Source organism: Phyllostomus discolor, chromosome 4 (genome assembly GCF_004126475.2).
Source record: "Phyllostomus discolor isolate MPI-MPIP mPhyDis1 chromosome 4, mPhyDis1.pri.v3, whole genome shotgun sequence".
NCBI classification, from domain to species: Eukaryota; Metazoa; Chordata; class Mammalia; order Chiroptera; family Phyllostomidae; genus Phyllostomus; species Phyllostomus discolor.
This window is the reverse complement of record NC_040906.2, coordinates 4,824,169-4,847,224: the sequence shown is the minus strand read 5'-3', so window position 1 is coordinate 4,847,224 and position 23,056 is coordinate 4,824,169. Positions and strand designations below refer to the sequence as shown.

The 23,056-nt window shown below is 45.7% G+C and overlaps 1 protein-coding gene across 3 annotated transcripts in view; it reads left to right on the top strand.

Annotated features, from left to right (window-relative positions):
• Positions 1 to 23,056, top strand: part of DIS3L2 (DIS3 like 3'-5' exoribonuclease 2) — a 260,872-nt gene that overhangs the window by 42,615 nt on the left and 195,201 nt on the right. For all 3 annotated transcript variants that reach the window (XM_028509578.2, XM_036022709.1, XM_028509579.2), the window contains one exon: positions 354 to 455. In XM_028509578.2, the coding sequence (XP_028365379.1) occupies positions 354 to 455 (102 nt within the window). The remainder of the gene's footprint in view (positions 1 to 353; positions 456 to 23,056) is intronic.

Here is a 23,056-nt window from a genome sequence, read left to right as displayed (position 1 = left end):
ATTTATTTTTAAATAAATAAAAAATTTTATTTTAAAAAAGGTCTAGAGCTGGAATGACCTAAGGATAACTTGCTCCTTTCTTATTTTAGTTATGAAAGCGTGCCATCCCAGGTTTTTGCTTCATGTGCCTTTGTCGTTGGCCTGCCCGTATTCCCTTGGTGTGCCCTTGCGTGTTCCTCACCACTTCTGTTGGTTCCAAAGACACTGAGCTCCCTCCAGGTCTGCTTGTGGCTGTGCACAATTCCTATGAAATCAGTGCACGGACTGTGGAGTGCACAGTTTTTAAACCCAGGAAGTAAGTTTTGGTTTCAGGCTTTGGTAAGCTGATTATTTGATTTCTCTCTCCAACTTAGGATGGTGACCGAGACATCTTTATTGATGGGGTTGTTGCTCGGAATAGAGCCTTGAATGGGGACCTGGTCGTTGTGAAGCTGCTTCCAGAGGAGCAGTGGAAGGTGAGTTAAGTTTTCATTTTCCAACTGTAGAATTCTCGGGGCCTTTTGCGTTCCATGGTGTATCAACGGGACATCATAAACTGAGCGGTTATGGACCCCTAAGGCCCTGTGTTTGCCTCAGAAACAGGCCACGTAATGCTCGGGACATAGAAGCATCTGGTGGGCGGACCTTGAATGATTTCAGTTGTTCTCCTTGCTCTCTCCCCGGTGGTCTGTCTTCCCTGTCACACGCTTAGCCAATTGTACAACCTGCCATGCCTCAGACACCTCATCCGTAGCCGGGAATGATCACAGCACCTGCTTCACGGGCTTGTTATGAGGATTGGACGAGAACACCTGTAAAAACCTGCAAATGATGTCAGGTCAACGGTAGCAGCTCAAGAAACGTTAGTTCTTATTATAACTGGCCGAGGGTGTGGGAAGTATTACCTTGTACCAGAGCCTTGCTGAGACATAAGCTTAATTCGTCTCATCTGACAGGGCTGGAGTAACCGAGTTAGACTTGGGTGCCAGCGATTCGTGGCTCAGGGAATTAGTCATGATCAAAATGACACAGTTCATGCCCTCATAGAGCTTTTAGTCTGGTGGGGAGTGCAGGCAGGAAGAGACACATATAATCACACTTACACAAAATTAAGAATGATTTTGATTAATGTTGTGAAGTTAAGTGCAGAGTGTTTTATGAAAGTTAATTACCCTAACCCAGAACACCCTCCCACCCCCGTTGCTGCCAGCTGTGGATACAGTCTCCTCCCCCTGACTCCTTGAGCACAGCTGAGGGTTGGCTCCAGGTCCCAGGAGCATAGATTGATTTGGTTCACTTCCTTTTTCCTTGAGAGCATCACCGAGCAGCGCTGACCAGGTCCAAGAAGACAAGGGGCGTGCATTAGGGCTCGGTCAAGCCAAAGGAGATATTCTTAGAGGTCATTTGACAGTAAAGAGGCAGCGTTATAATTAAGATGAGTCAAAGAAGGACAAGAAAGATGGCTTCCTTTGACTTGAGGAGTGAAGTGGGTAGAATCAAAAGAAATAGGAGAGTGGCTGGCATGTTGGGTGGCCTGGAGCTGGTCGGGTGCTGACTGGTGAAGAGTCAGATTAGAGTGCCTACAGCAGAGCATCTGTTAGCTCTGCAGAGGCTGTTTAGAAGAACACGGCCAAGTTGCCCGGCATCCTTACTGTCTTTGGCTGAGGTGGGGGATGGCTAAAATAAACAAGCATATACATAAATAAATAAATGGTCGCATCATTTCCCTTGCCCTCCCCTATCTGTAGTAAAGACCAGCAAGCACAGTCCTCCCTGGTACTTCCAGAGGCACTCTTGCGTTGGGCAGGACCCCTAGGGAGGTGGCAGTAGGCTGGCGGTGAAGGTGTTTATCATTGTTGAGTTCTAGGAGGACAGATTTAGGACTTGGGCATTCTTATTTCTGCCTTGGTGCCATTAGCTCTAGACAAAATCTGTACCCGCTTTAAGACTCAACAAAGCAAAGTTGTGGTTCCCCGCAAAAGGTCCAATTTTGTGGATTCCTGGGTCACTGGAGCTGGTTAAGCAGATAAGAATGTGTAGATTTCTTGTAGCATTTCCACAGTCAAAACATTCGGGCTGCATAGACACAGCTTGTTGTTTCCTGTGTTACAGTTAACGTCTGTAAAACACTGGCATGGGTACAGAGGAAGGCCTAGGCTGTCGAGGAGGACCCCACCGCCCGGGTTGCTGGCAGGAGCGGCGCGGGGGCCGTGACAGAGGGCCAGCCGTGGGGTGTGCACGGGCCTCTTCGGCCTTCAGATCTGAAGCATCGAGGCTGGTCCAGGGGCCCTAACATACGCTGTTTCTGTAGCACCCCTGAGGGTCTCCACAGTGGCCACCCGACAGTTGCTTTTTATATGAAAGCCAGCCCCGTTAGGTGTGTCTCTCACGACTCATTAGTGGGAGTGTTTCACAGCTCCCACTCCGGAGAGAGGAGCTCTGTTGGCTGTAGCCCACCTGTGACAGTTGTTGGCGATGGGGCCAAACCGGAGAGAGTGTTCAGACTGTCATCAAGAATCCCTGGCGTGTAGAATCTAAACATTTCAAAGCATACTGGCCAATTGTATTACAGGTTTGTAAGCACAAAAGCATATTGTTATCAAAGGAATCTGTAGTCGGTGGTGTGAACAAGTGCGAATTAATTGGGTTATTCATCTTTGCTTCTTTACACTTGTTGTGCTCGCCCCTCCTGGGCCTGTGAACTGTGGGGCCTTTGGGTTTTCAAAAAAAACAACAGTTCTTTTAGCTGTTGTAGTAAACAGTCAATTTATTTCACAGCATGTTTTGTTGCAAAATAGATAGCTATGAAAGTATCAAGCTGTGAGGCAATATAAAAAATAATTTGCTCATATATAACAGTTTTAATTTCAGAATTATTCCACATTTTTAGTATTTATGTATTTTTATTATAGACACCTAATGAAGGATAGTTGACGGACAAATGATAGTTTATTTTCATTTTGTCAATTGGGAAATTAAGTGACTTCTTTGAAAACTTGGAGTTTTTGACAAAAGCAGGGAGCAGAATCTAGGATTCAGATATTTTGACTTTTAGCTTAATGCTCTTTTCGTGTGTGCGTGTGTGTGCGTGTGTGTGTATTTTTCTAGGCTGAAGGTCTGGGGCTGTCCTCAGGCTTCCAAAGCTGGGGCCGTGTTGCCCAGAGTTAGGAGCCGTGGTCCCGATGTGTCTGCCCGCGGCAGTCAGGGCGCCCAGGCGCCTCAGCCTTCACTCAGCTGGCTCCGCGCTGGGTGCCGGAGGGGCAGACTTGAATAGGTTACGGGTTTTGCTTTTAAGGAGCGTGGGGCTGGATGGGAAGGGGATGGGAACAACTGTGGTACAGTGTGCGGGACAGAAAGAGAAGTGCGTGTTATGGAAGCATGAAACTCTGAGTGAGTTGGGGAAGGCTTCATAGACGAGGTCACATCTGAAATAAGGTTTGAAGGATGGGAACAGAGAAGGAGAGGATTTGTTTTGTTTTAACAGGAGGGCAGTTTGGGCTCAGAATGATTGGACAAGAGAGGGTTATGAACATTTCCCTCTCCAGGGAGGAACAGGCGGAATTGCCGGGGTCCAGCCTCGGCGGGGTCTCAGGGTCCCCGAAGGATGCACGGCTCAGGCGAAGAGACTGAATCGAGAACACCCGGTGGGGTGCGGGAGGACAGCCAGGCTCTTTGGGCCCGACTGACGCACCGAGAAAAATCAATCTTTATTTCTATAGGGGAGGTTATACAACATTCGATGCATAGTGTGATTATTAAAACAGAAACGGTTACCACAGAAATAATTTCTAAAAACACAGAAGATTTTACAGATTAATCATGTTAAACAAAGAAATAACCGAAGAGTACAGGAAGTCCCACAGATCAACCATATTAAACAAAGGTTATTTTGACCAAGAGGGTCATTAATCAGTTAGCCAATGAAGCTATACAGGCACAAACTTTCAGGTGCCAACTAATAACTAGGTATCTATTAAAATTCTAGGAATTGGTCTAATTAAAAGGGTGCAAGGGGTGATTTGTAGGTATATAAAAATCAACTATTATCCATTGAGATTAAATTTATCTCGATTAGGTAGCTGGATTTTTGCCTAGGTTTTTTTATTTATACATCTTGGGGGGGGGCATGTCTTGTGTTCGCTTGCATGTATTGAGATTACATTTCCAACTAGAACTCCTCGTTTCTATACACTCCTGTCCAGGGTATCGGAGGGGCAGTGGCTCTAATAAATCTTAAGCTCTCAGGTGGTGACTCCCTAAGAAACCTTCCTAGCAACAGCTTCCTTCAGCGCTCTGGCAGCTGGTCTGCCCATAGTTTAATTTTGTCCTTAGCTTCCCAGGTGAGGGAAACAGGCAACATTAGGGTTGCTAGGGGTCTCTATTCTGCGGTCAACAAGTCATTTCACGCAGAATCAGAGGCATCGTGCAGAGTTTTTTGTTATCAAGCACAGGTGTCCCAAAATCTCACCACCTGATGCTAATGGGGACAGGTGTACGGGAAGAGACAGACAGGAGACCTGCCACAGTCGCCTCTGCTGTGCAGACGCGTCTCATCCAACCTGACTGTGTCAAAGGTCAGCTGTTTGTCGGCTCCCGACACAGAATAAAGCCTCTCTTCCTGCCGTGCCATTGGCTGAGCTCTGCAGCCCTTCAACCGACTCTTCTAGACACTGGCCAGAGCAGGGGGTTCCTGACTGTCCTCTAGGCCCCGCCCTCCACCACGACCGTGTCCTTGCCCCCTTGTACAGATGCTCGTGGAACACTGCACTTTGCCCTGTAAAGCCTTCCATTTGCCGTTTATTGGACCTTCACTCTCCCTCTTCCATTCTCTTTTCTTTCCTTTCTCCCATCACATTTATCTTCCGTAACTGTTAAACAACCTTGTCCTTCCTCCTTTTTGTTAACTATAAAAAACGCTCATCCTCCTCTTTTCCTTCTGTTACTACTCCAGCGCTTCACAAATAAGCGAATGTAAACGCGTGGATGTTGCTGCTGACTGCTGGTGTTCTCGTGCTCACCGGGCACCGCAGGCCGTGTGCAGGCCTCGCGCCGTTGTTCTTCAGTTGGCTGTCGTCTCCCTCAGTCTAGCGAATGAGAGACCTGAGGCTCAGCTGAGACATCTTATGTAGGGAGCTGGGGAGTGGGAGGGTTGGGATCAGATTTATGTCTCATTTTATAATCTTGTTGCTGGCTTGTTAGTCCACAGATATAAAGAAGAGAGTTATTTGATCTGTAGATAGATATTGTCGGGTATCATAAAAATCACTATACATCCAAAAAACAGTAATATATGCTTTAGCGTTAGGTAACATTTTAAGTTGTCAACACAGGTAAAGAAGATGACTCTACTAATTGGAATGACTAAAGGCCTAGTATTATTTTTAGGAAATAAACAGTTCAGAAAAAAATAACTAGAATTCTAGTGGTTGTATCTTAAGACTAGAGAGGTACGGTGGCTTCTCAGGGTGTTACGGAGGCAGATGTTGGGAATACGTCACAACCTGCCCAGACACCTGCCGTAGACAGTGGATCGGATCCTGAGAGAGCTGACCCAGTTCAAACGTCACATCAAGAGCTGCATAAGGCACAGAGTCAAAGGAGTTTCAGACCCAGATGCTACCCTCACTTGCCAGCAGCAACAGACCCCATGTTCGTGGGGCATGTGGCACAGGTATTGAGAAAGCAGGTAGGCAGGTGTCGTATAGGAGGTGGGTCCCTCTAGGGCTTTGGGATAGGGTTCTAATTTTAGAAATGTGGGATCATCTTATTGCAAACAGACTAGTAGAGGCAGCCACTGGGCTGGGAGTCAAGGGTAGGATTTGGTCCCCAAGCTAGAATTGGCTAGAGCAGTACAGGGAGCAAGAACCAAAGCAGAAGACCAACCCTGAGATCCAGGGCCTTTTCTAGGTGTATAAAGTAAATTTGGGAGCCCAGAATTCAGCTTTGATATCTTGGGTCTGGGAGGGGGGTTAAAAGCTAGGGCCTCCTACAGGAGGAGCCAGAGCTGTTTAAATATCGCTTATCTTGTTTGATTGGGAGCTAGGATCAGCAGCTTAGTTGATGCAACCGTAGTGAGAGACAGAAAAGCAGAGGGAAGGAGGCCAGCAGGAGCGTGTGAAAATTACCCTCGATTAGGTAAAACAGTATAAAACAGAAGCTAACTAGTTGAAGAGTTGGGGTGGATTTCAAGTGAAATTTCTACTCATTGGAATTTAGCTTCTGTATTCTTTTGTCTGAATATTTAAACATATAGTAAGACAGCCTGGGACTGATTCGATCCCTGAGACCCGCTGGGAAACCGAGTGCTGTTCCTGTGCCCCGGCTGCTTGAACCGCCTGCGTTGCACGGACAGGACACGGTGGGGATGCGCCCGTCAGGCTGTGTTGGCTAAGTCTGAGCTTCTCTCTGACCAGGGTTCTCCCATTTAACTTGCAGCAGAGCGAAGGGGACGTACGTGAAATTAAGGAACGGGGAAGCAGGGACGGTTCCTCTGTGTTTTCTAACATGTCTATTATCCAGTTTCTAGGAAAACATTTTTATTTAATGATACTAATATTTTAGCAAAGATATAATGGAAGTATGGATGGGTATTTTGGGAGAGATTGACACAGAAAGAGAGAAAGAACTTCAATTTAGAAGATTAAAGGAAGTACTGATAGGAGTAACCACTCTTATTCTAAAGTAAACAATAGAAAAAATCAAAGTGCGCACCTAATCCCTGGTTGTCGATGGCTGTTCCAAACCTCCTTATGGCCACATGAAATTGGTCCAGTAGAGTAAACCGTTCCCTTTGACTAACTTTTCCTTTAAGCAACTGTTTTAAAGCTTTGTATTCCACATTCTTCTTTAAATATGCACCCATCATACTAGATCATATTTAATCCAATCTCTTATATAACCACTATCATTTTGGATTGTTCTCAATTCCAGTGGAATTAGGACTTCTTAGAACTGTTTGGTTTCTTGGCCTGGGTGGCAGGCCCCCAAAAAGACTTGGAAGTTACTTAATGAGGGAGGGCAAGGTCTTTGCCGCCTCCACCCACAGGCAATATGGTAGGTAAGGTGTATCTGCTGCCGTGATCAGATTTTCCCCAAATTGTTATATACACAAATCTATTTTTAACAGCCCTCTTTTCTTCTTCATTATTGCCAGCTCTGGGATCAGATACTTCAGGTTCTTGACTGCTTTAAACATGCTTTCAGATCTCTGTAATTCAAATTGAAATGTCTGAAATAAGGAATGTATCATTTAAGGATAGAGTAGCTTATTTGTGCTGGGAAACTCCCAATTAATATTTCAGGATTATTTGCTAGAACACTAATTCTTTCCTTCTTAACTCTATGGAAATGGTTCGATGGCGTTCCCGCTCAGTGAAGGAATGAGTGGATGTAGATGAAGTGCTGAAGGCAGCGTCGGCACACTCCGGGCGCTCCGGCCGGAGATGTCAGGTGCTGCCGCCACTCTGCTTTGAGATGAGGCCTGAGAATCATAGTTTGGCCAAGATCACATGACAGCTCAAATTTACTTTTTCCCGCTCTTGAATTCACCACTGACAAGATTGACTTACTGACATAAAATGCTTGTGATTGACAGGCATTCCTTTGCAGTGTCTAAATTGCGAGACAGCCGTGTGCCGGGTGGGGTTATGTCGTGGAACGACATGGCTTGTTTCTTACTCATGCTGCTCGCCCAGCCGGATCATTTAGGGCTTTGCTTCGTATTGTCTTCATTCCAGAGCTCCAGTAACTGAATAGCTGCCGTCAGGAGCATTCCCCTCTCCTGCGGCAGAAGGAGACACAGCCCTTAGGGCCACATTTAAAATGCCTTTCTTCAGAAGTGACCGTCAGTGCTGCTCACAACTCGCTAGCCAGAAAGAGTCACTTGGCTCTGCCACAAGAGAACTGTGCAGTGTAACCCTTGCAAGTGTCTCCGTGCAGCCATCGTGGGATGTGTCTGGAGACCTGCACCGATGACTAGCACACTGCATTAATAGTGTGCTGCAGTCTTGACTAGCCTTCTGAACAGTTGTATGCCCTTGGCCATCAGGGAGATCGGGCAAAAGCTTATATATCACTTATTACAAAGTTATCTCCACTAGTGAAAAAAGAATTCAGAAGTACCCGAAAGTGATCTAGATGGTCTTTAAGATCACCTTTACTTATGTAATTCTTGCTTTAAAGTACAATGGGTAATACAAAGTGAATTTGTTGATCTTCGAATTAAGTTAATGGTGCCGTTTTTGTAAATGAAAGGGCAAGGGGGGAAACGTACTGGCATTTATTTGGTCATGTTTATAAATCATAAAGAGTTTATCAGTAGTAGTAATATTATAATAGTCTTGCTTGTTACTACCACTGTTAAAATGTTTGTTTTTTATTTTTTAAAAATTTGATAGATATACCTTATCTCATGTTTTATAGACATTAGTAATGATTTAGAGTATATTTAACTGTATTATGAATTTAGGTTTCTGTCAAAGTAGGGGGGAAGATGACAACTTTAAAAATGATAACTCCGGCTGGTGTGGCTCAGTGGATTAAGTGCAGGCCTGTGAACCGAAAGATCACTGGTTTGATTCCCAGTTAGGACATATGCCTGAGATGTGGGCCAGGACCCCAGTTGGGGGCAGCTGATCGATGTATCTCTTACATATTGATGTTTCTCTCCCTCTCTCTCTCCCTCCCTTCCCCTCTCTCTAACAATATATAAATATTTTTTAAAGATTTTATTTATTTATTTTTAGAGAGGGAAGGGAGGGAGATAGAGAGAGAGAAAAACATTAATGTGCGGTTGCTGGGGGTCATGGCCTGCAAGCCAGGCATGTGCCCTGGCTGGGAATCAGGCCCACAACACTTTAGTTCGCAGCCTGCGCTCAATCCACTGAGCTACGCCAGCCAGGGCTACAATATATAAATATTTTAAAGAATGATTTAAATAAAACAATATGAAAATTGTGTTTCTAGCTCTGTGTTTGTAGAAAATGGTTGGTTTAAAGAAAAGTTTACCTTCAGGAGACTCACTATTGGCTTAAATATAAAAAATAATAGCACCACCAAACCCAGCATAAAATGTAGATGACTCTTTTAAGACTAGATTTTCACAGGGGATTTTGAAAGCAGCCTTTGGGGCTGCTCAGTGACTGTATAGCCCCAAAGAGATTCTTCTGGACCCCGCTTGTTCAGAACTAGCTTTCTGTTTGGTACTTGGGCTTGGCTGTCTGCAAAGCAGGGAGGGAGAGTGCTAACAGGAAAGCGAAGACATGTCTTTTACAGGATCAGAGACTCGCCCAGTGAAGCGAGAGAGCTTCTTGTTACTGGAACTTTCTTCCCAAAGCTTTGGGCAGGCCTAAACTTGAAACAAAGGTCAGCCACAAGGTGGGTAAGCTCCTTGCTTTTATACTCTCGTGAACACGCTTGCACACACAGTTCTGCGGCACTTTGCGGCTTGGGGCCAGGTTTCTTCTTCTTCTTTTTTAATCCTTTGTTACTTGTTCTTCAAAGTTAAATCTCATAAACAGATTAACTCCCGGGATAATTTTGTGTGTGGCAGCCAGCCTGGTCTCAGAGTTCATAAGAGCTTCCTCCGCTGTGTCAACTACTGAACCACAGAGGTGCATAGAGCTCACAGGGCGCGTTCGAGGTCTTGTTGGTTTGAAATGAAATGTGACATTCCGTGAACGATGAGTTGGAAATGATACTGGGTTATATACCTGCAGTTGCTCAGAAATACGGTCTTTGTGGTGGAGAATGAACTACCTCCTTAGTGAGAAACGTGCCCTCCCCCACCCCATTCTCCACAGTAATGATGCTGTCCCGCCCTTAGGGCCAAACCAGTCAACAGCAACAACAACAGACCCTTGGACAAATACATTTTAAAAATCAGGTCAATGCTTATTCAAAGATCTTGGGAAGTTCGCTCTATATCCTTAGAGTCATCGCGTTTGCGTGCCGGCTCTCCAGCGCTGGGCCTGCTGGGGTGGAGGAGAGTCTGCCGTGGCTTCGGAGGTTGAAGCCCGTTGCTTTGTCCAGCGTCACCTCTGCTCAGAGGTCACTTTCCCGTCCTTGCCCGGTCTGGGTTCAGGTGACCTGTCATGGAGAGGCCGGGGCTCCTGCCGTCCTAGTTCACGGGAGCAGAGGTTCCAGCCTTCCACCTCGCAGGGCACACCAAAATGTATGTTTGCTAATCAGACAAAAAAAATGCGTACGGTTTCGATTCATTCACACTGGACAACTGTTGTGTTGGCTGTTGCCATTTTTTAATTTGATAACCTAAGGGAAAAGAGGTCAGTGCCCCTGACTGAATAGTCAGGTATTGTATATATTTTTAATTTTTATTTTTTATCCTCACCTGAGGACATGCTCACTGATTTTAGAGAGAGGCGGAGGGAGGAAGAGAGGAAGAGAAACATGGATGTGAGAGAAACATTAATCAGTAGCTGCTTGCACGTGCCCTGACTGGAGACCAAACCCGAAACCTGTGCATGTGCCCTGACTGAGAATCAAACCTGTGACCTTTTGGTTCATGGAACAGTGTTCCAACTAAATGAGCCATACTGGCCAGGGAACATATTGCTTGTTTTAAAAATTCTTGCGGCATACCAGCGTGCCTGCCATGGCACCCTGGTTGAAGATTGCTGCACTAGAGGCTCCAGACTGAAATCTTAGGTGTGGGAGTGATAGTGGGCATCTTAAAGACACGGGTGCTACCATGCTGTTGAGCGAATGTTTGCATTCCCAGCCCCTGAAAAGCGCGTGTGTTTCATATAGAGATGCTCTTTGGCAGAGGGCGGATCGTGTCGTTTCCCAGGTGAGTACTGTCGTCATTTTGTTCCGGCTGCCCCAGATTGGCCAGTGGAAGCCCCCCAACTTGGCATCTGCGTCATTTTGACATGCCTCACCATTCTTTGAACACTTCTTTATTTTCTGGAGATGGTCCACTCTTCACTTTGTGTTTTTCCTGTGCTAGCCCTGGAAATAGCCATTTTCTAAGAAGCCCTGGTTTCTTCTAGAGAAATCCAGGTGCCCCGAAACCCTCCCAGTGGACAGATCTAGGAAATACATTTATGTGTATATATGTCTGTCTATGTGTCTCTCCATCCGTCTGTCCGTCTGTCCATCCGTCCATCCATCCATCCACCCAGAAAACTGACTCACACTGATAGCCTCGGTTCCAGTGCAGCGTCACAGGGTTCGTTATAGTTCCTCCTTTCTGTGTTTGCAACTCCCGTCTCTAATGGTGAGAGGCCTGGCTCTCATTGTGCACGCTGCATTGACTTACCTGCCCATTCCTGTTTGTGACCACTGTGCTGACACTGCTGGCCTGCTGTTCCATTAGGTTACCTCTCTTGCTCAGGCTTTGATCCCTTTCAGCTCTTGTCTCCTCACTCCCCTGATTCCATACCATTGTACATCATCATCATCATCATCATCATTATTTTAAAAGATTTTATTTGTTTATTGTTAGAGAGAGGGAGGGAGGGAGGAAGAGAGGGGAATGTTGATGTGAGAGAGAAACACTGACTGGGTGCGTCTGGCACATCCCCAGTCGGGGACCTGGCCTGCGACCCAGACATGTGCCCTGTGCAGGAATCAAACCGGCGACTTTTCAGTTTGTAGGTCAACACTCAATTCACCGAGCCACACCAGCCAGGGCTGTGCCATTTCACTTTTGAGTGTGAGTCATTTGAAAGTTGAGGGTTCTAGTTTTCTACATGGAAATCCATATATGTAGCCAGTAGGTCAGTGACACTTGGTATACAAGAACCTCAGCTCCATTTGTGTTTAGAGTGTTACATCATTTCTGACTTGGTGTCTGTCTTGCTGGCTGTCTTTCTTTTAAGCATGAAATTGAGAGTAAAGAAAATAAATAAACTGTGTGTGCATGCATGTGCATTTAAGATATGTATGTTTGACATTCAGGGCTGTCTCTGGCAAGGTAGCACTGTTTTTCTTTGTGATGTGTGTATATGTCAGAGCTTTCAGCTCTCACCACGCCTGTCTCCTGGTTTATCAGACGTGCCTGCTTCCCAGACTTTTCCCTTACCCTTTTCATCGGTATCTGTCCTCTCGACCCATGTGGTTACCACCATCTTTCATAAACCCTCCTTTCGTCATTGCAGTAGGAAACAGTCATTCCGTTCATTGCTTAGAGCTTATGCCACTTGAATGACGTTGATCTCTGCTCCGTGATACTGGTATGTACTTTGTGGTCCTACTGACTTCCAGGTATCAGTGGACAATGCTGGTGATGATAATTTTGAAAGTGTCTTACTAAATGTTACCTCATTGTAAGGAGGAGTTAATGCCTAGGAGATGCCTTGCACATTATACGATTTTGATAAATGTTTATTGGATTTTGCCAGAATAAAAAATACTTGGTATCTTCAGTTAATAACTTTGGCTCATACTTCGGATATTTTAATTCAGTTTTGCTGCCTCCTGTGTATACATGCTGAGCTTGTTTGAGTACAAAAGAGAGTTATTTGGTTCACATACAGTATTTACAAATAATAAAATTCATGCTTTTTCACATCGGTTCTATGAATTTTAAAGCATACAGATTTGTGTAATCATCACCACAGAAAAGACAGAAGACAGCTCCATCACACTCCCGGGTCCCCTGGCGCCCCTTTGCAGTTCACACTGCCCCTCTCCCACGGCCTCTGCCGGACGCGGGCATGTCCCCTGTCCCTGGGGCTCGCCCTTTCCAGAGTGCCCTGCCCTGCAAGTGGGAGTGTTCTGGGCCTGGCCTTCTTCTGTCGGCATAATCACCTGCGCTTCATCCGTGTTGTTTAGTGCTGTTGAACCGTGTTCCACTGTGAGTGTGTCTCCCAGTTTGTTGACCCGTCTGCCAGCCGAAGGGCATTTGGATAATTTCTAGCTTGTGACCATTAAGAAAAAGATTGCTGTGAACATTGCAGTCCATGTCTTTGTATGGACATATGTTTTTATTTCTCTTGGTTAAATACCTAAAGTGGAATTGCTGAGTCACATAGGAAGCATATATTTATTATCTTCAGAAGGAACCATGCAGCTGTTTTCCAAAGTAGTTTACCATTTTCCATGCCCATTAAAAATGTATAAGTGATTCATTTTCTCCACAACCTCACCAGGACACAGTGTTATAATTTTTACCGCTCTGGTGAGTATATAGTAGTACTTACTTTTTGTTGCTGTCATTGTTGTCTTTTGTATTCCCCTGATGACAAAATGATGCATATTTTTCGTCTGTGCTCAGTGGCCATTCATACATATACACACACACACACATATGCGTGCATACATGTATATACATATGCATATTATTTTCTGAAGTGTCTGCGCAGTCTTTTACATATTTTTAATTAGTTTGTCTTCACATTAATGACTTGTAAGACTTCTTTTATAATGTGGATATATATACACAAATATACATATTTGTGTATATACATGTGTGTATATATATATATATTTCAGACCTGTGTCCTTACTAGTTTTTTGTCTAGGTGTTTTCTTATTTGTTAAAATATCTATGATTAGCTATTTATTTATTTCTCACTTTTGTCAGATTTTGCTTCATCTGGTTTGAAGCTTCTTTATTAGATACATATATGTTTACAGTCATTATAGCTTACTAATACATTGACTCTTTTATTAATATGAAATAATCCTTTTTGACCTGTAAAACTTTTTTTCTTGAATTTGACTTTGAAATTAATATAGATAGCTACTTCAGTTTTCTGAGAGTGCTTTCAAAGACAGGAAATTACAGAGAGTGTCTGTATGGTGATATGAGCAAGTGTTATCACAGAGGAGGAGGGAGCAGTGTAATGGGGGGGGGTGACCCAGTGAGCAAAGCCATCAGGCAAGAAATAATGTTCAAAGTTGGGTACCCTGTCTGTGATTTCAGTTGGGAGGAAGGAAAGGATGGTTGCAGATAGAAATAGATTTTTTGAGTAGGCCATACCTTAGATCTATTTTTAAAATCCAGCAATAGGTGCAAAGTTTATAGTGTGTCAACAACCACTAATCAAAGAAATGTGGTTTCAGTTTTTATTGTCAAGTGTTGGCCAACTTTTCAGGTAATTGTGGTTAACCTGTTAATAGTACAGTGGCTTTAATGATATGGAACCTCATTAGCCTCTCGGATTGTGGCCCTTGTATTAGTGTCCTGAATCTCCCTTGTCCTGAAAATTTTTCATGGTATTCTGTCTGGTTTTCTGAAATAATCTGCGACTTGAGCTGGTATTTCAGCGAGGCCGAGGATATGGAAGTGTGTCTCAAGGATGTGAAATCCGTTTTGCTGGAGGCTGATGTGATGTGAAGGAATCTGAGGTCAGGTACTGCAGCTAATTGTTTACACTTGCAAAAACTTTAAACACAGCTAGTCTTTGTTTGATTGTTGTTCAAACTTCGTAGGTTATTTTCTTTCCTAAATGGCATTATATCCTTGCTTTGATTTCATATCAGAAATTGTGATTCTTAAAGAGGAATGACCTTTGATTTAGGGAAACAGTTGGAAATTATATTAGTAGGCTTTTACTATTAATAAAAATATAGAGAATTGTCTTAAAAAACAATCCTACTTTGAGCATTTCTGAGGAAGCTTCAACTTTGTTCTTTACTAGGATTGAAAAGTTGGCCACGTTCCACAGTGTCGCCCACCTCCTCGCCGTAGTGATTGATTCTGTAATGAGTGTCTGACCCAAATCACCCGGCAGAGGAATCCTGGGACTTTTCTGCAGAGCACCTGAGCAAGAGTTTCTTTTTCTCTCTGGGAGTTTCTAAGAGGATGGGGTCTAATTCTGAAGCTGCTGGAATCCTTCTTTACCCAGTAAGGAGAGAGGGCTGCTCCGGACTGGAGCTGGTACTGAGGGAGTCTGAGCTGAGACACACACACACACACACACACACACACATACACACGCACACACACACACACGCAGGCATGTATTCCCACAAATGTCAGATGACTGGCTCACTTACCTAAGTCACTGAGTTACTTTTAAAAAAGCCAATTCTATTTGGCTTTTCTGTCTCTTATGGCTAAAATGATCATAATTAATAAGTTGCATATATTTTAAAGACTTAAGTCAAAATGCAATAAAGAAAAGCAACCACAATGGACAAAATTACATGTACATGCATATATTCCTTTTTAAAATTTTTTCCTTATTTACTGATTTGAGAGAGAGAGAGAGGCATTGATTTGTTGTTCCCCTATTTATACATTCATTGGTTGCTTCTTTTTGCCATTAAAGATTTTATTTATTTATGTTTAGAGAGGGGAAGGGAGGGAGAAAGAGAGGGAGAGATACATCAATGTGTGGTGGCTTCTTGAGCGCCTCCTAACTGGGGCCCTGGCCTGCAACTCAGGCATGTGTCCAGCTGGGAATTGAACCAGCGACCCTTTGGTTAACAGTCTGGCGCTCAATCCACTGAGACGCATCAGCCAGGGTACATTTTGTATGTGTCCTGACTGGGGATTGAACCTGCAACCTTGGCGTATTGGGACAGTGCTCTAACCAACTGGGCTTCCTGGCCAAGGTCACATGCACATACAAATATCCTTTCACTAAATCTGAGTAATTATCTACTCCTTCCATGAGCTCTATTCTTGGAAGTTTTCTGTCTCTTAGGAATTAGTCCTTAGGATTTGTTTTCCCAGATTGGTCTGTATCTAGCTTCTTGCCTGTCTTTTTAAAAACTGTTCTGAGCTTCAGAACCTGGCGTTATGTTTGGCCAAATTCTTTCCCTACCTCTCTGCTTATTTCTGCCATCAAAATATTTATCGCCTTGCTACTGAGATTGCTCTAGTTGGATTCTGCTGTGTTCTGTAAACCGGGTTTCCTCTAAGGGGACGCGTAGCTGCTGCCCACTCTCCTTGGTGACTGGGTACAGAGGCTTGGCTGTGTCAGAGTTAGGTGACGGGTAGTTAATTGCCTGGGGCGCTGTGCGGAAGAGACGGAAGGCACACGGTCCAGGACACCCACCATTCTGTCGCAAGGCCTGTGATCCCTTGGGAACCACGTCCCGAGACTCTGCAGGCCCGACGACCCCTACTTCTGCACTGCCCCCTCCTGCAGCCCGAGCCCGGTCTGCGCGGCGGCGGGCTCCTTGACAGGCACGGATCACTTATTTCTGTAGGAGCCCCTTTTCCTTGTCTTTTTTCCTTAAAACAGCTAAACCAAAATGGAACCATTTTTAAAGGGAGCTATGTAGTTTTCCCTGCTGCAGTCACAGGGAAGTAGAAAGAGGGAGACAGATTCTACTCTTCTAAGTTTTTAGAAACCTATTCTTGGATTGCCGTGATCTAAGCCGGAAAAGAGTTGGCAGTGGCCTGGGAATGGTTAGTAATGGAAGGTATTGGCAGGTAAGTTTAAAATGGTCACAAAAAGGTCAGTGGACATTGAGGTCAGGGCCTTGGAATGGTAAGCCAAAGAACAGGGTGTTTAGTTTCTCTTGGGAAGAGAAATTCATGGAATTTTTTTTGAGTCAGAAGGGACTAATCAGATTTTTGATTCCTAGAAATCTGTGGGATGGTGGCATTGAGAATACCAGGCAATTGCTAAAATTTAATCTTTATTGTATTTTTTCCCATTACATTTAGTCCCCTTATATCCTACCCCCCTGCAGAGGACCCCAGGGAATCTGGGGGGACACAGGAGTGCTTGCGGGAAGAAAAGGGAAGGGTCTGGTGAAGCAGTGCGTTCAGTGGCAGGGAGAGTCAGATGTGGCTGTGGGTTTGAAAGGCTTGAAGAAGTGGTCCAAGTGGTTTTGAAAAGAAAGAGACTGGAAAGGGAGCTGCTCTGAGGGGAAGGACTAGTGGTTTTCATGCTTTGAGCTTAAGAGGATAGTAGCACATTAAGATGCGGTTGTCCAGAGGACTTTGTGTTAGGTACTGTAGTAAGTGTTGGAAATAGAACAAGGGGCAAATAGGCAAAAAAAGTCCCCCCCTTCACAGAGCTTGCGTTTCACTGGGAAAGATAGAAAAATGTAAATAAAATATGCTTAGTGTGCTCAGTAGTGGTATGTACTGAAGATGAAAAATAAATGAAATAAGGAAGAGAGATAAGAATTTTGGGGGATGGTACTGAGATTTTAAATAGGGTGACCAGAGAAGACCTCATCGAGGAGGTGACTTTGAGTAAGGACTGAAGGAAGTGAGGCAGCTGTCCTTGTGGCAGTCTTGGGGGACAGCAGTTATGGGCCTAATGTGTGCACGGAACAGCGAAGAGTCTGAGCTGGAGAATCGCTGGAGATGGCGTCAGAGGGCTCATGGGGCGGGTAAAGATCAGGTAGGGCCTGTGCATCGGGGAGGAGTTGGGTCTTAGCCCTGATGGAGGTGGGAAGGAAGCCTTGGAGGATTTAGAGCATTGACACGATACGAGTTGTGTGTTGTAGGCTCACTCTGGCTGCTGTGCTGGGGATAGGGTGAAAGGGGGCAAGAGCAGAGGACTCCTTACAAGGCTGTCGCCTATATCCAGGTGAGAGATATGTGGGCCAGGGTGGTGGCCATGGTGGCAATGAAGGTAGAATTGACAGGATGAGCTGACAAGATGTGATAGTAGTGTGTGTGTGTGTGTGTGTGTGTGTGTGTGAGAGAGAGAGAGAGAGAGAGAGAGAGAGATTAATTGACCTAGAAGGATAACAAGAATTTTGCCCTGAGTCACCAGAAGAATGGAGAGAGTACGTCCTCTTCCTGTTAACTAAATAAAAGGTGCTTTCGGATGAACTGTCTTAAGCAAACAAAGCTTCCAATAACAGGTATGCCTCTAAGAACGTCTGTAGTATGTCTTTAAAACGATGGTGTTCGTGGTCATATTTTATAATGAAAGAAGCTATTGGCAAGCTTTGTCAGGAACTCCCTGTGGAAATATCAATTGCTTTTCTTGGCTCCAAAGTATTTCCTGAACAGTGTATTATACTTTGTCCCAAGTGTGCCATTAAGGGATTTGAAGGTCTGTTCAAACACGTATGGCAAGTGAGTACTGTCACTTAAGCCTGGCCAGAGGAGCCAAGAAACGCGAAGCACCTCCTGGGTGGACTGTGACATGCTTGAGGTCTGAACCGGAGGCGCAGGGAGTGGGAGGGGCAGGGCGTTACCCCCTGCGCGCCGTCCTTCGCCAGCGTGTGCTAAACCGACGGCCCTTTCGGCAGAAAGTGTGCGCGCACACGTCTGTGTGAATCTTCAGGAGAAGAGCTTCATTATACCGAGCCGATAGCAGCCCCCTATCCTGGGGGGACGTAATAGAATTCATTTGCTGGGACAGAATTTACTGGTGCTAATCTAGACTTGCTCTTTTTATACGATTTAAAATAACCTTCTTCAAAGTCATCTTCAGAAGTCATCAGAGGTGACTTTTGTGTTCATGAAGGGCTTCTCTGTATGACCAAATGGGGAAACTAGGGGATGTTTCGTGCTTGGAGTCTGGGTAGGCTATGTGTGATGGAAGTGTTCTGGGTATTTTTGTTCAGGGTTCCATTGGAATTGTGTGGTTACAGGGACTCTTTCATTGCTGTCCGGTTTTGCAGTATATTATATTAATTTTGAAAGGAAGAGGAAGAAAATCTAATCAACACCAAACACTTTCGAAGTGGCCAGATTCTTGATTCTGGCAAGTTTCAGTTGCGGCTGGTAGTTGGTGTGATTTCCAGCTCACGGCAGACCAGACGGTTTTCCCGCTGTCTAAGGGACGGATCAGTGGGAACCAGGAAGCGTCCCTGGCAGTTGAGCTCAGGCCTATACTTGCTCTTCTTTGTCTAGGCCCTGGTGGCTTTTCTTGCCAAAACTGCTGTTTTCAAGTTGCTTCAGCTCCCCCTCTCACTCTCACTGCGCAGTTCGCCATTACTTGCCTTTCCCAAGGGAACGTCTCCACTTCCTAATCTCCTTGCTCGTGTGTGTGTGTGTGTGTGTGTGTGTGCGCCCTTCCCCAGCTCGGTCTTCTCCTTTTCATGTGTTCACTGTCACAGCCCCGAGGGAGGCCGGGCAGTGCGGCGGAGTGAGCCGGGCGGGGTCTGCGGCCCCTGTTGAGTGGGTCTGTTTCCTGTCCCTCACAGTCCGATGTGTTCTACAGAGATGGCCGGATCAGGCCACACTCAGACAGACCAGCGGTGTGGATGTGAGACGTGCATTCAGTCCGCATTCAGTGTGTAGCGAGCTGTGTGTTGCCGTACACTTTGCAAACATTTGCTGCTGTCATGCTTTTGAGTTTTTGCCCAACTGTGGGTTTGTAGTGATATCTCATTGTGGTTTTAGTTTGCATTTCTCTCCTGACGAGTGAGGCTGAGCACCTTTCCCTCTCTATTGGCTAGTTTGCATTTCCATTTTGTGAAATGTTCTTTAAGACTTTCCCCCATTTCTCCATTAGATTGTTTGCCTTTCACTGATCTGTGGGTGTTCTTTATATATCCTGGATATGAGCACCTCTGTGGCTTCTCTTTTTACATTTCTTTTATGTTATCTTAGGATAAAAGGAGAACTTGAATTTTTATGTAGTTGAATTTATCAGTACTTTCTATCATGGCAGTACTTTTATGTATGTTTATAACATGTTCCCCTATGTATTTTCTCACATACTATTTTGTGAAATCCTGCTAGCCTTTTAGATTGGCATCTGCCTTAGCCATTTCCCGCGCCCACCACGCACGGTGTCTGACCCAGCTGGTGTTCTCGTCTTTGAAGGAAGGGGCTTCTGCGAGGCACTTTGCCATTCTGCCACTAACGTGAGGCTTATGTTGCTCTTAGAGCAGAGCAGTCCTGCTGTGCCTCCCCAGCTTTTCCTAAAGGTCTGTCTCCTCCTCTCTTGGGTCTCTCAACTCAAGATTCTGAGGTCAGGCCTCGTCCCTACTCCTTTCCGTGGTAAGGTTCTCATCGCCCCCCTCCGTGCCATCCCTGATCTTACTGGAGAGCAAGATTATCACTCGCCAACCCCCAGAGCGTAAGGGTTGCCGCCTGATGGAGAAAGGAGATCGCCTTTTCCTCACCGCATCGCCACACCACCTGTCACCCTGTGTTACTTTCCAAAAGGAGACAGTGGGTAGGTTGCGGATCTGTGCTCGGGAAGGCTAATTGCAGGGCGCGTCTGACAAATGTTTCTCTGTGTGTGGGTGCACGTGCATGCACATTTGTGTTTGGGGAAGCGGAGTTCAAGGAAATTAAAATTAAGTATCGTAGCATGCTCTTTCTTGAGCATTTTCAGTAGCTGTGACACTTTTATTTCCTATTAGTACTCTCCAGTCGGTATCTGCCTGTGTCTTCACTGTTTATTTTTGTTAGCAGAGCTTATGCGACACCCATCCTGTCCTGCTCCTGGAACAAGACCGAGAGTGAAAAGGTTTTGCATGACCTGTGATTTGATTCCCTCACCAACCCGTTTCTGGCCTGTCCCCCAGAGACCAGGCTAGCCCTCCAGGGAGAACGGACCCCTGCAGCGCGCGCTCGCAGCCGTAAGCGCAGTCAGGGCCGTGGAGGAAACCCGAGGGCTTGTCAACGTCCTCAGCTCCCGGGGCCAGGGATATATTCGTTCTGCTCGGGCCCCACGCCTCTCACTCTGAGCCCAGAGCCCTCCGAAGTATCGATACCCCGAACCGGTAGCTGTGAGCACCAGACCCTGTCCTCTCCTCACTTGTACTTCCTTACAGAGTGTTTTCTGTTTATAGTATGCCTTTTTCTGTGAAGGAGGGTTGGTTGCTTTCATCTGATTCTGGGAGGGATCTGCTAAACTTCAAAGCCGGTGAACTAGCCTCTTCAGCCTTTTGGAGGTCACGCCCACAGGGGAAGGCCTCTTCCTTTGCGCATCCAAGGGAGAGTGGGCTCTGGTTTGTGACCCGCACACTCTTGCGTCTGCAAACTCTCCTGGAAGCTCTCTTGCATCCTGATGATCTTTCATGTTTCTCTCTTCATTGTCCTACCCATGTATTCATCTGTTTCTTTCTCAGACATTGAGTACCTAGATTGATTGTCAAGTTTCTGCAGCACACACACAGATGTAGAAAATATAGTTGATGAGCATATAGCCTTAACAGGTAAGGTAAATCGTAGTGACGGAATCGGGCAGTGCCACAGAAGAGGTGTAGATAAAGTGCTTGGGATTTTACAAAATGGAGAGTTCAGTTGCCTGGGGCAGGTGAGGGTGAAGGGGCGGGAAGGAAGTGGGAGGACTGTGTGGTGGATTCCGGGCCCTAGAAAATCCAAGTCATTTGGGCGAGGCCTTGAGAGATGGACAGGTTGATGTCTGGACGTGTTAGAAGCAGCGTACCATCTCTGGTCCTTTATTTATTCAGGTGAGACTTGAGTACACGCTCTGTCAGCCTAACCTTGGTCACTCCGCGGAGGTTACAGTTCATCAGGGAAGAGAGGCTCCGAAGAAATCATTTCCTAATTAATTAGTTCGTTCGTTCATTCGTTCCTTCCTTCCTTCCTTCCATCAGTATGTATTTGAGTGGCTACTAAATGCTGTTCTCAACTCTTGGGATTCAGCAGTGAATAAAATAGCCTCTGTGCTCATGAAACCTAAATTCCATTTGGGAGACAGAAAGTGAATTACTATGCAAAGTATTCACAGGTAGGGATGAGTACAGTGGTGAAGAATAAAGCAGGGTAGAGTAATGACAGTGAGGTGGGGCTCCTTTAGCTCATGCGCTCAAGGGAGGCCTTTCCAGGGAGGATATCTGAGCAGAGACCTGAACAAAGTGCAGGCAGCGACCCCGATGAATAGTTGGGCAAAGCGCTCTCTAGACTAGCAAATGTGGAAACCTCAAGTGGAAGGAAGGCGTTGGTGTTCTAGGAATAGCAAAACGCCCTCTGGGGCTGGAGTGCGATTTGCAGAGGAAGAGCTTGTAGAGAACGAGCCTGGAAGAACAGGTGAGGGCCGATTCGACAGGGCCTTGTGACGTGGTGATGGAAGGGTGCTGGGAAGCTGTTGGGAGGAGGGCGTGATTTGATTTCCGTTTTAAAAGGGTCACTCTAGCTGCTTTGGTCCGAAATGGAAACCGGGAGACCAGTTATTGCAGTAGTTCAACAGGGAGATACAGGTTGCAGATTTGTGTAGTAACCGCGGGAATGGCAAGACGGTACCTATGACAGGAAGGGCCGATGGGCTGTCCCGGTGGATTGGATGTGGGGCGTGAGAGGGAGAGCCGAGGGTCGGGCTGTAGCTCGGTGCCCGTGGCCGAGAGACGGCGTGCCGGGAGAGGGGCGGGCTCTGTGAGGACCGAGGGCTCTCTCGATGGCGGTGCCAGCTGGCATCCAGATGAGTGTCTCGTGGGGAACCGAGTATGAGTCTGGAATTCAAGGGAAAGTTAAAGAGAGGCATTTACTTCTGGTAATTAATAGCATAGAGAGAGAGATTCAAAGCCAGGAAGCTGGATGAATCTCCTGGGGATTAAGTGTAAAAGGGTCTTCTCCGGGTGTTTGTTGTTCACTGTGTTACTCTGTTTCCTTTATCAAATCAGATTTAAGTGGAACTTTTGGGGGGAAAGTGCTTCATAGTTCTTCCGGTTTTGGTGCGTGAGGAAGCACTTTGGTTCTTCCTCTTTCTAAGATATTTATGTGGACTAGTGGGTTCAGGCATTGCCCCTGTGCTCCGTCTGTTATAAAACTACCCCCCACCCTCAGGTTGTGATTTCTGGGTTTAATAACCATTGATGATCGTATCCTGAATCCATTATTTCAGTAGGGATGGTGAAATGGTGGTATTGACCATCTTTCCTTTCTTCTTAATTAGCTAAAACTCTTCCGTGAAGAACCACTTCACCTCATCGACTATTTTGGTTAACCTGAGATGCAGGAAAGGTAGGATAGATGCTTGGAATTTTCTAAGGCCGAACAACAGAGAACCCTTGTATGAAGATTCCCGAGACTTTTAGACAAAATTGTAGTAGCCTTTGATAGCTTCCTTATTTTCCTGTTATGACAAGATGTTCCAGGATAGTTTTGTTTGTTTTCTGTTCCAGAGTTGAATTAGCCATTTCCCTGAGGAGCCCTTACCCAGTCCTCCTTCCCAGCGTGGGGTGGTGTTAGGGTGCCTTCCGTGCCCTGCGGTCTTCCACCGTCTCCCCCAGGCGTGTGTTCTCTTCTTGTGCGCGCTGGGACAGC